The 13997-nt window shown below is 36.3% G+C and overlaps 1 protein-coding gene across 2 annotated transcripts in view; it reads right to left on the bottom strand.

The window, feature by feature from the left end:
* The window catches only part of qin, an 870645-nt gene that overhangs the window by 789865 nt on the left and 66783 nt on the right, over positions 1–13997 (bottom strand). For both annotated transcript variants that reach the window (XM_067138014.2, XM_067138015.2), the window contains exon 4: positions 10756–10962. In XM_067138014.2, the coding sequence (XP_066994115.1) occupies positions 10756–10962 (207 nt within the window). The remainder of the gene's footprint in view (positions 1–10755; positions 10963–13997) is intronic.

Below are 13997 nucleotides of genomic sequence, written 5' to 3'. Positions count from 1 at the left end.
CTCACGTAATTAACACGCATTTTTGATGAAAAATACAGGTGAAAAATTGGATGAGTAAATGTTTTGAGGAATTCAGATATTTAAAAAATAATTTACAATCAATTTACATTTAAGAGACGCATCAAATATACATGCAATTAGGTCGACTCACTTGCGGTTAATCCTTATTCGGCATAAAATTCTGGCGTGAATTTTTTTCTGAAAAGTCAAATAGGGTACATCAGGTAAGTTGGACACGTGGGTTTGAAGTACAGACATTGGAAAACATTCTTCCCATTATGAGCTGACAATTTGGCCTGAAGTGAAATAAAAATGTGCTAATAAAAGTGCAATTCATGTAAGGACATAATGCCATACCAGCAAAAAGAAAAAAAAAAATTGTTTTAGAACAACATAAGGAGCAAGCTTTTTGACACCACCTGTTACAGTAAAGCATTGCAGCACACTGCTGTTCTTCGCTAGAGGCAGCGCGTACGATAACACTCGATATCCCTTTCTTATCGGTTTTTCGACTTTGTGGCATACGGAAACTGACTGGCTTCTGACTTGTGGTTCCTATTTGGGAGAGCGTATATTCCTTCACTTGATGCATCTCAATCACAAAGCGATGAAAATCAATTACTTTTTGGTTGAAATCATTCGGCATTTTGTGGCATAATATTCTTCGTTGAAGAGAAAGTACATTTCTCTTTATCAAGCCTCGGCTAACCTTCAAATCCTAGACACTGATTCCATGTCCAGTAGCTATTTCGTGACCTCTAAAATACAGCACTTCGTATGAAATGACATATCCAACGTTGCGTAACAAAATCATATATTTTAGAAGAGGCTCCTCTTTTCGTGGAAACTTGTCACTTTTTGGTCTGCAAAATGCTTTGCAAAACTTGATGGTCGCTTGAAGTTCACTTCTCTGTTTATGCGGTAGCGCACATTGCATTCGGACACTGAATACTTGCAGCTCACTGGCCTATTCCCGTATGTTTCAGCGTAACTGATCACCGTGAGTTTATATGATGCAGTATTACTCAAATACTTGCTCACTGTGAACTAAAACAATTTTGAGATCACAGAAAATGCATGTCCGTACTCAAAACACTTCTTTGTACCAGACTGGAATAGAGCATTACTAGTTACTTCTGCACTGATTCTCTCACTGAACTAGTGCAGTGGTATTTTCTACCAGCTGAGAACAGCACGTTGCACGGTATTTGGAATGCCCAGTTTCGCAACTGAAAGCTGCTACTGGAGTAGTTGACACCTTTATTTCAAAACGCATCTGGAGCTGTGTGATGGATTTTCGAAGAAGTGGGTGCGTCAAATACATGAACATTTCTTTTTCTCCACTTTGTAACCAAAAATACTGGAATGCGCAAATTATGCAAGGGCGCTAATTATACGAGAAAATGCGTAATTTTTAATCAGAGCAGTCGTCTCATCTACTTAAACATCCAAGACCTTGATATTCCTAAGCATTGAGTGTAACTAATCTTGCACTGGTTCCCCTCTGCTCAACTTACCATCCATGGCAGGATCCATTAATCTCAAGGTACCACAAATTCTTTCCCCACTTGGCTCACATTAACAATAACAAAGCCAATTCATGCGCACAGGTTCATCTATCGAGTACATTCCTAACTTAGTCTCACATATGTTTGTAATGGCAACCATTCTTTCTTTCTTTCTGTTACTTATAATTTATGAGTAAGATATCCTGTGTCCACCCAGTTTTTGATTCTCCATAGCACTGGTCCGAAAACACCACAAACTCACTTCTTTCTTACTGAATACCGCTGATTGCAACAGTGAGATCACTTCAATACTTTTGCTAAACCTTGACTGAATCTGCATTAAGAGCCTCTGATTAAACAGAGAATACCGTATTTCACTGCACAATCATAGCCAGTGCGTTATCGTCGTATCCTTATTTTAAATTCTAAAAATCGGATATTAAAATTTCATCGCATAACAGCCGCATGTTCAAATTTTGTACCCCAAGCCACTTGAAAGGTAAATGTTAATTGCATATCAAAGCGCAATTTAAATAAATGAATGGTGTATGGAGAGTTTAGCAACGCAGTCACGCTTGCGAGATGTCTGTACAACTTTCACAGAATACACTGACACTGCGGAGACTACTTCAGGACCGGGATCCCGCCATGTTGATCAGCTGTGATCACGCGACATCGTCACTCGTCAGACGAAGCTGCTGCTCCAGCTGATGAACGCACGTGTAGAATATTGTGTGCACTTTAGCTTTTCATTTCATTTTCGCCAGTTACGCACAACCTTTTCACTCACAGAAAACGTTCTTTCCTCCACTCTGTATCTGTAATGTTCAACGAAGACAATTACGTTTTGCTTGAAGACCACAAAATAGTTTCTGTAATTGCTGATGATCACAATCACACAGTGTGTTGCTATGTAAATTACTGCTAGTAACTGTTCAGTATCATTGCATTAAAACTTTGATGATTGTGTTTACACTCAAGGCCATCACAGTCTTAATGATATTATAAAAAAAGGATCCATTTTAGTTTTAAACTCTCAAAATTCATGTTTAACCACGTTTTAATCTTCAAAAACAGTTAATTTACTCTCTTTTAACATACTTTGGTGCATTATCGTAGTTTTAGATGTTATTGTATAATGTTTTACAAAATCATTTTTCAACATTTTAACCTATAATTTATAAGATTAGAATGACACCATAAGTATTATTTTTAAGATTGATATAGGCTGATGATGCCCGTATGGAGGGTGAAACATGTAATGCCCGTACGGAGGGTGAAACATGTACCATTGACTTTTATGTATTATGTATAAAATTTTTGACCATATGAAATAGTGGATCATATTGTATTGTATTGAACAGGTGGACTTATAATATTGTAATAATATTTCAGACATACATACCACCTAGTCGAGCAGCTCCTCTTCTTTCTCTCAATTCTTCCCAACCTAAACATTGCAAAATTTTTGTAACGTTACTCTTTTGTCGGAAATCACCCAGAACAAATCGAGCTGCTTTTCTTTGGATTTTTTCCAGTTCTTGAATCAGGTAATTTTGGTGAGGGTCCCACAAGAAGACCACAAGAATGTGGCCGATTACATGACAGTGTTAATGAAAGGAGGACATTCATTTCGATGTTACCAGTGACAAGAACAAATATTATCCTTTTTCTTGAATTAGTTTATCAGTGACTCATTTTGTCGCCATTTGTCTGTGTGTTCTAAAACCAGTGTACCCTTGGTTGCAAGGCTTTGAAAGCCGTACTAGTAGACAAATGTATGCGGAGCTGGTATTTCCCAGTGACGCTGCCGACTAGCGATAACTTGCAGGCTTACGTATTTCAAATCAGAATCCATATCACTGGAGAATAAATTGCACATTGTCTCGCGACCATGTAGTCAAACTAAAATTCGTGTTGCTTTCCTTAGGACTTTTTCCCAGTTCTCGAATCAAGCAGTCCTGGTGAAGGTATCATACACTGGAACCATACTGTCATGTGTCGTACATATATCTGTATTATTTATAAGTTTGATTTGGCCTACTTTTATTATTACAATAGATTAATTTAATTATTTCAATGTATATACTGTCCCCTTCAAAAGTGGTAAAAAGCATTTACTGGAGAATATTTTATTTCTACTGTAAATTGGAACATTATTTTGTGAACCAGGAAGGGAGTTTTAGCACGTCGAGTCGACTAGAACCAGACACCAGGTGTACGGAAATCCCAGCTAAGGGCGAGCAAGAGGGAGCGAGCAGAAACCGCTAGCCAAGTAACCTTCAAATCAGCCGTGAATACCACGTTGTGCCCGTTCGCATCTCGAAGACCAACAACAAAATGGCGGCGTAGGAAGGTATGGCCCATGCGATCTACTAAGGCAATGAACTTCATATCAATGCAGCGAATAGGAGGCTATGTACGTCATGGAAAGGATAAATTTCGAAGACACTGCAGAACAGTAGAGGCTCATTTTGAATTGTTTTAAAAAAATATAGCAGCGGGAGGATTGTTTAAGAACTCACTCTCAAAAATTATTTTCGCGGAGACAAGACGCAGAGACGAGCGGAACTTCATATTCGAAGAATACTCTTAGCTATTGAAGAAGAATATTAACTATATATATCGGCGATAGCATACGAGTAAATTATTCACTGGTGAATACTAGTAGAAGAGGCGAGAAAAGTATATAAATATATAATTTTTGGTGATATACGACGGACTTGGTTTAGTGAACACCAAATCAGCGATCGAAAGAATCGGAATTCACCATTTTATAATTTTGAATAACTTCATACGAGAAGATAGCAAATACCGTAGCAGTAAACCTAATAACTATTTACGGAGGAATCTTTTCAGAGCAAAGAAAAACTTCAACGATTACCTTAAATATTAGAAAAATGGAAAATATCATGACTAATTACTGCGCACATGGAATTCTTTTCGTTGTCTACAGATATAAGATGATGACTGTCTGCTAATTTAACAAGATGGACCGAACTGGGGATGTGTACCGTCAAGCCAGATGACCTGCTGTGGATGATTGGACCGGCCAACCAGTGGACATGATGACGTGGATGAGCACCGGCCAGCCAATAGACCGGACGAGAAGGAGTGGTCCGACGAGCTATGTGACCAGCTGATGACCATGAACGTGCAATCCAACCAGAGATCCAGATCCGATTTGAGGGTCTAGCTGCAACCGAAGGATGGAGCATCCACCAGACCAAACGTAGCAACTGACGAGCTAAGTCCATACATTTCTTTAGTAGAGTAGTTTCTTGTAATCTGCACCCTCAATCTATTTTGGCATGTGCTGAATATTTGGTGATTTTTGAAGTAATAAAGAACGCGTGTGTAATATAAGTGAAGTGTGAATTACTTAAGGCTTTAAGATAAGATGGAAGTGTAGAATTAGAATGCTAATATGACATATACGGGTTACCGCACTAGCATATCTACAGTGGAACTAGTTTGGATAAGAGAAAGAAGTGTCACTTGTGAATACCTTGTAGCAATGAGTCTAACTTACTAGTGAAATTTCGATTAATCTCGCTTACCTGAATATAGATTACGTCACGAAATACCTGCGCGATGCGTTGATTATTGTCAAATTAAGTATTCCTTTCATCATAGAAAGTGGGCATTGAACTCGTACTACTGACGTTAAGATAAAGGTTATTAACTGCGTACTTTTACAAAGCAATTCTTGAATATTTAGCATATAGTTTTGGGAGTAATGGCTATATGCATACGGCCATATTGAAGCCGGTATTATGTTAAAGTGTCTTTGGAATAGTGTTGATATGTGATTATTTATTGGAGTATATTGATGAATGGTTAAAGTATAGAGGTTTGTTTATGTCCTACGGGAAGTGTAAGAATTGCTATTCGACGTGATAATGTTATATTTGTAATACAAGGTGAGTTTCTGTGCCGTATTTGAAAGTATATGACAAGGAGAGAATAACGCGCAGATGACCATTATAAGGTAAGATAAACATGTATTATGTAGAATTGTGTATCGTGACAGTTATATTTATGTCTGACTTTGGTGAATAACAGGTACTGCGTATGAGAGAGTATTTTAATATACGATTTCAATAGACTCATGACTGAGTATACATCTAATATTTCGTGGTGCGGTGACGTTACAGGATAATACGAAATAATTTCTTTCTATACTATCCATACAAGTTCAGTAGCACGTATATATATGAAATATTGAGACAGTGCAGATCGCAAGAGTACATTGAGCCAATAATAGAGGAGTGTGTAGATCAGAAACTACTTGAATAAATAGTTAGATATTTATTTCTTTTCATACAATAATTATTTCAATTCGGGAATTTTAAATATGAAGTATATTACTATGGTTAGTTAGGAGCCATATGTCGTAGGCTTTAGGGTGGTATTGCCTTAGCTCGTAAGTTAGTTACTTGTGCGTACTCAAAATATGTGACCAAATAGAGTTCAGATCTATGAATGAATATAATCTGTGAAAGACTATAACTTGTGAATGGAAAGTTGGAGGACACTTTTACAGTTTAATACTCACAAAAGAGTAAATTTGGGAAATAATTACGTGAAAATATGAGCAGATTTGCGTTTACAATTTAACTTTTTTCTATGTAATTTCATTACGTTTTCAAGTTAACAAATTATTCATTTTTCCACAGTATGATGTCTTATATGTTGTGAGGATAATTTTAATAATTAACAGAGCAGTATTTACAATATGTAAATTTTATTTGATTCCATGAATGCTCAGTGATCGCGAATATAATTGGAGAAAATGTAATACTTTCGGAACATGGCTACGAATATTCAGATATGTTTTAATTGGAATTTGAACATTAGTTATGAGAGAATGTTAGCATTTTTTTTTTTTTTTTAAGCTTTCATTATTTATTTTTATTTGAGCCAGCGCTGACTCTAGTTTTTCCCATGATTAAATAATACAGAATTAATACTACCCAGATTTCACTATATCTAACATCGAATATTATTTTAGTCAATAAATAATCTTATATATTTTTTCTTCAGTAAGTGACTGTGTTTTAATTTTTGTTCGGGTAACGTCTAGTTGTAAGTTAGTCAATAAGTCTTCTAGATGTAAGCAATTGATATGTTCTTCAAACGAAAAGCGATATCCCTTTGAAGTTATCGCTCACAGGTTTGTTTCTTGTGCGTATAGATACTCCCGTGAAGCATATCCCAGCGACCAATTTCTCTTTCGAAACCACGTAAAATAATCATATATAAAATCACAGATTTTATGAGCGGAATTGGATACCCTGAGAAGAAATAGAGAGCAACCGGGATAACTTGGCACTGACCGCTACATGAGCGGGTGCAACGTGATCAGGCGAAATGTGTGTCAAATGTTCGATCGATATTAGTAAAGGTATATGACGTCTGACTATGGCAGCCAATCAAGTGATCAATTTGGTGTGAAGTTAATGAAGTGACCAATCGCTTATAATGAAAAGACGCACCCCTGTCTTAAGACGGTGAATTATGGATTTTCCTAAGGAAATTTTACTCTAAAATTTCTACCTCTGAACGCGACGAGTGGAGATTTATCCTGACTTCGACTACGGACGTGAGAAGACGCACTTTGCTTACTGGGGAACTTCGTCTTATTTAGAGCTTCCAACTTGTTGCAGATAGCAGTTCAGACATTCACGGATTCTATTTACAATTAACCGAAGATATTAAAAGATAAGTTGCTTTTCCATCTCGTCAAACAGCGGTGTGTGTTTTGGACTTGTCTCAGACTTAATTTTCAGTTTCAGCTTTCGCAAGAACTTCTACAGAGGAGATCATTGGTTCGAGTGCAAGTCAGGATGCCTGTCTTCCTACGATATGAATGGTGTGGTTTCCAGCGCGCCAGCATGTCCTCAGTGAACGAGTAGAATGTAAAGCAGCTCAGACGGGCGAGACCAGGATCGATGGTGCGTAACGTGGTAATGCACTAGGTCATCAGCCCGAGTTCTACGATCGGCAGTCACCACCAAGTAATATTTAAACATTGTTATTCTTTCTTCCTATTTGTAAATGTACAGTGTAATGATATAGCCTCTACTTATTTGCTTAGAAGAATTTCTATTAGTTAGAATTTTTTTTGCCTCTTCTTTCTTGGTGAAGGTAGTTTGGGAATGAGTGTGTGTATTTTGAACCTATTAGCTTGTTTTGAGTGAATGTCATCGAGAAATGTTTCAACTGTCCTGAGTTCATTGTGGCAGGAGAGATGAAAGTAATACGACCTCAACGTTAAACTAGGACTATTTGAATAATTTTTATACTTGAATTGAGATCAGATGGGACAGTTGTTGTTGTTTGAGTCATCAGTCCATAGACTGGTTTGATGCAGCCCTCCATGCCACCCTATCCTGTGCTAACCTTTTCATTTCTACGTAACTATTGTATCCTACATCTGCTCTAATCTGTTTGTCATATTCATACCTTGGTCTACCCCTACCGTTCTTGCCACCTACACTTCCTTCAAAAACCAACTGAACAAGTCCTGGGTGTCTTACGATGTGTCCTATCATTCTATCTCTTCTTCTCGTCAAATTTAGCCATATCGATCTCCTCTCACCAATTCGATTCAGTATCTCTTCATTCGTGATTCGATCTATCCATCTCACCTTCAGCATTCTTCTGTAACACCACATTTCAAAAGCTTCTATTCTCTTTCTTTCTGAGCTAGTTATCGTCCATGTTTCACTTCCATACAATGCCACGCTCCACACAAAAGTCTTCAAAAACATCTTTCTAATTCCGATATCAATGTTTGAAGTGAGCAAATTTCTTTTCTTAAGAAAGCTCTTCCTTGCTTGTGCTAGTCTGCATTTTATGTCCTCCTTACTTCTGCCATCGTTGGTTATTTTACTACCCAAGTAACAATATTCATCTACTTCCTTTAAGACTTCGTTTCCTAATCTAATGGGACAGTAATTTCGTGGATTCCATTATATCAGAGTTCATTCCTCGATTATACGACGTATGGTTGGATTCCGAGTGCGATAGAGTCATCTGAGATATTGTTGTGCAGCAGCTTCCGCATGTATGATCTTGCGCGGCCAGGGATAATAATAATAATAATAAAAAATAAAAATAAATTAACTTAATTATCGCGTAAAAGAACACCTAAGGTCATGAGCATAATAATAATTATTATTGAATAAGGTTGATGTGCGCTCATTTATATTAATTTAGGCCTGGGAAATGGCAGTATCTGACCGATACATTTATATATATTTTTGCTGTGCTAGTATAATTAGTTGACTGGTAGATGGATATTATTGAATTTAGCAGATAAGTTGTGCATCCATTATTGAGTCAATTTAAGAAGAAATGTTACCTGACATAATTTCTTCGTTGTGAGCGCAGATTAATTGAGAGCCACAATTATGTTGGAGAGGTAAAAATAAATATCGCAGCTCATGAACCGCGTGCGCGGAATGTTCATTCTGACCTGTGTTTAAGCAATTTTGTCGATTTTCGGATGATTTTTGCTCGTAAATTTTCCCTGAACATCGTCGTATGACTGAGTTCTTCAATAAAGTGATAATCATTGCTCTATCACATCTCAAGTTGATGAGAGGAAGTCCCCACGATATTGTCATCTTGAGAATATTTTCCCTGACTTTGACTAAACATGAAAATAATAATCAAGGGCTAGCATTCGCGTAAATATGTATATAATATTTCCGTGTATCTTTGTGTGAATGTAGTGTGTGTGATTTGTCTGTATTTTGCTTATTGTAATTTTACAGTCCATATTTGTGATGATGCTCTTCGCTGTTTCGTGGATTTTTGGCCAAATTTATGCCAACTTTAGTGGTTCACTATTTGACAGAATATAAACCTTTAGTGAATTTTATTCGTTTTTAAGGAAGAATAGGGTCTTAACTAGCGAATACATATAAGTAAGTATAGGCCATGTCAGTGGATTGAACTCACAAAATAGAAGTTGTAAGAGTGACATAGCTAATTATTTTCAATCAATGGGTAAATATAGGTTAACATGATGTCAAGTTCCAAATTATTGTGTGAAGATCAACTACTGAATAATTATGAAAGGGAATTTATCAACTAGTTTGAAGGTCAAGGAAGACGATTCAACCATAATTTCATGGGAGAAATTTTTTTATTTAATTTTCAGAAAGGAGTGAAAATGATCATTTTCAAACTCGATTTAAGTCCATTGAGGAAGGAAATTTTATTTTCAAATCATTTAATTATTAATGGAAGAGATAATCTCAAATTAATTATTAATCATTTAATTAATTTTCAACTAAAAATCTAAATATTATATTTACAGACTCAGGCATTTGCTGTTCCATTTATCGATGGAGTGTCCATGTTGGTAATGACATAAAAGAAGACGAGTTATATGACAATTCCTAGATTTTGTAAATTATTTGTAGAATTTGAGAAGAGCAGTAGTTGTAATAAATGTGTGAAACCTATTTAGCTTTCTCTCATTTGCCACTAGTTCATCATCTATCCCTGCACTTTAAAATTTTCACACAGCCGATAAGCGAACGATCTACCCCCTGGAGATCCTCGCTCACCGGCCGAGCTGAGCCCGGCATGACGGGTGCAATACTCAAGTATTAAGCGCAACTTGCACTTGTATCAAATACAATTACGTTATTTTTTTTGAGTAATACAAATATTGGCACTGTATAAAAATTCTCTACGTAATAGTCGCAAACTACAATTTTTTTTTTTGAAAACTTTAGTAATAAAAGTGTGAGATTTTGGGGTGAAGTACGTTAATTATTGAAGTATATCTCAATCTATACATTAGAGCCCTGCAGTGACCATTCATATCATTCCACTATAGGCAAGTCATATTTTCTTTTATGCACATTGATGATTTACACCAGACAGATGGTTTTTATTTAAAGAAGAAGCTTGTTAGAAATTTGAACAGTTTGTTGTAAGAGACTTCAGAAGGAAAATTTTACGTGTTTGGGTTGGAGTTTATAATATACTCAGTACATAAATTATGACAGTTGTTTTTGTGGCAAGTAAAATGTTGACAGAAATATCTATTATATGGTAGTGAAAAAACAAAAGAGATCAATGCATATAATAACCATGTACAACTTTTATTTTCTCTCGTTAGCTACAATATGTTTTTTATACGTCTTTTCATTCACTTCGCTGTAGAATGAATTCCTCTGTCAAAATGCAGAAATAATAGTAAACATTCAAACAGGTAACTTACCCTCTCTCGAATGGTCCAGATAGAATGCTTAGCATGTCCTTCAATGGCGCACATCGGACACATAACAAGATCACACTCTTTGCAATGATATTCCAATTTCTGTTCAGGATGCACCTTACATCTAGGCTGTGTGAAAGCTGGAACTAATACATCAATACCGAGCTGAATTTTAGTATGCTTCTGCAATGCTTTGGCAGCTTTATGAACCTGGAACAAATCATAAAGGTATAATTGGATTAAGAAACAAATAGCTTAAATTATTTGAAAAATGACATGATAAACCACAAATTACACTACAGACATCAATGCTCAACTAGGCAGAGAAAGAAATAGCGTGACATCATCGGAAAATGGTCAGCACACAAGAAAACAAAAATGGAGAGCGACTAGTTGACCTGTGTAGAATTTAAGCTCAAAATCTACATGTTTTAAGACAAAACCTCAAAAACCCAAACATGGAAACACCCTCACTACACTAAAGGAGAATGGCAACTGGATCACATCTGCATGGACAAACACCACCACAAAGAGATCTATAACATAAAAGTCATCCAAAGAATGGAGTCTCAGATCGCTACATCGTTAAAATAAAAATTAAGCTCACTCCCGAGGAAACTACAAAAGAAAGCCCCTAAAATTAAAAGAAAAATAGATCCTACCCAGCTAATCCACAATGAAAATCCAAAAAGCAACTGAAAAAATAAAAATCACAGATAAACTTTAAGACTTAGTACACAACCTTAAACAAATTGCAGAAGACCTGGCTCCAATTAAACCACATAAAAAACAACAACGGGGGAACAGAGAATGTGATGAAACAGTGGAGAAAAGACATAAGGCATGGCTATTACATCAGTCCCAAAAATCAGAAATATCCTATCAAAATCTAGCAGAAAAGAGAAAAGAAACTACCCAAATCTTAAGAAGAATAAAAAGAGAGCATCATAAGGACACACTGCAATAAACTGAAGAAGAATTCAAAAAAACTCAAGGGACTACTATAAAACCTTCCGAAAACAGCTCCAAAAATATGAACTCCCGACCCTACTGATGAAGGATGAAAATGGTAAGCTGGCTCGTAACAATAAAGACAATGCAGAAATTCTGGTTAAATATTTCAACAAGCTTCTAAATTGTGAGGAACCTACAGAACTCCTTCATTTGGACACCAACACCCCAATAAAAACACCACCATAAATCATCAATCCCCGCCACAATAAAGGAAGTCTACCAAGCACTGAATAAATTAAAAAAACTACAAAGCGCCAGGAGAAGATCAGACTTTTGCGGAAATCTGGAAATATGCAGGAAGATCAGCAATAGTTGCCCTCCATCAACAACTTGTCTCTATATGGATTAAAGAAGAACTGCCAGAACACTGGACAACAGCCCTCATTCACCCACTGAACAAAAAAGAACAAAACTGACCATAATAACTAAAGGGGGGAATCTCACTCCTAGACATAACATACAAAATATTTTCAATAATCATCCTTAATAGGATAAGTGTACAACTTGAGAAAGAACTAGGAGATTATCAAGGAGGTTTCAGACCCTGGAGGAGCTGTCCTGATCAGATCACGAGTCTTATAGAGAATCTCTGTTTAAAATTTTAAGACACCTTGGACTACACCCCAAATTAATAAACATGATAAAATTGACTCTCACTAACACCAAATCAAAAGTGAAGTTTACGGGTGAAATATCAGAGTCATTTGAAATTAAAACTGGATTACAGCAAGGAGATGAGCTCTCACCACTATTACTTAATTGTGCTCTAGAAATGGTAAGGAGGGAATGGTTTAGGAAATGTCCCCCAAAAATAAAGATTGGCCGAAAAACCAAAACAAATTGCCCGGGTTTCGCCAACGATTTGGCATTACTAGCACTGGACATAAAAGCAGAAATCCAGATATCAGAACTTCAAAACATTGCAAATAAAATTGGCCTCAAAGTATCATTTGAAAAAAAAAGAAATTATGCCCCAAAAACCAACACAACTAAAAGAAGTTACCATAAATGGTAATAAAATCAAAATAGTAACTCAATTTAAATATCTTGGAGAAGTAATAACACATAACCTAATTGAAAAAATCTCAATCCAAACAAGAACAAATAGATTAGCTAAAGCACAAAAATTAACATGGGATATCTACAAAAAGAAATGTTTATAATATATGCAAAAATAAAACACTACAACACAGTAATAAAACCAGAAGCTACATATGCAGCAGAAACACCTTTTTCACCTGAATAAACAATCAAAGACCGACAGACTTCAGAAAATTGGAAGGAGATAATACCTAGCAAAGTCGTGTACAAAGAGCTAGAACCCATTACAGATACTATGCGTAAGAGGAGACTGGGATTCTTTGGACATATCATGAGGATGGAGGATTCGAGACTTCTGAAGCAACTAGTACGATGTCATTTAGATTTTGATTCTTATTGAAGTGCTGGTCTAAAGAGATATAGGCGTTTTCGTATTCCGTCATTCACCTGCCTTTATTAAGTATCTTTAAGATCTGAAGGTCCTGGTCTATAGTGGTGAAACTGTGTCCCGTTTCTTTAGTATGAATACTCATAGCAGACTGTTGTGCTTAGATGGATTAAATGTACCTCCTTTGAAACCTGCATCCAGTTTGTCCCACGTATGAAAACTTACAGTGGGGGCATTTTCGTCTATAAATCCCTGAGTTTGAGTATCTGTTGTGTGTTAAATTTACTGTATGGGAGTTTAATATATATCTGTTTGTATAATGGGTTTTAAATGCAATATTGATGCCATGTCGCCAACCCAATCCATCCAACACCAACTTAAACAGACGTTTAAAAATACATCTTTTCTTTTAATGGACAGTGAAAAACACAAACTTATTAACATGAACCCGGGACTACCTACCGTTAAGGCACAACCTAAGATTCATAAAACCGGCATCCCCAAACACCCAACCGTAAACTTTAGACGAAGTCCCCTATATAAAACAGCACAACTCATCAAACAATTTCTTAACCCTCAAACACACGCGTATGGGGTGGAATCAACCCCAGGTCATTTTATTTCCTAGTGAAATGTACAAATAACTTTTCTGTGCTTTCCCTGCTCTTGTACCTTTCTGGCTGGATCACCACAGAAAGAGTCATTCTTACATAATCCATCTTAAAATCTCCAATTAATACAGTAATTCATATTTTACAATACAATGATATGTGGGGTGGAAATCACCCCCCAAGCGCGTGTC

This window comes from Anabrus simplex, chromosome 1 (assembly GCF_040414725.1).
Source record: "Anabrus simplex isolate iqAnaSimp1 chromosome 1, ASM4041472v1, whole genome shotgun sequence".
In the NCBI taxonomy this organism is placed as follows: domain Eukaryota; kingdom Metazoa; phylum Arthropoda; class Insecta; order Orthoptera; family Tettigoniidae; genus Anabrus; species Anabrus simplex.
Note: the sequence above shows the minus strand (reverse complement) of the source record. Positions and strands in the feature narration are given on the sequence as shown.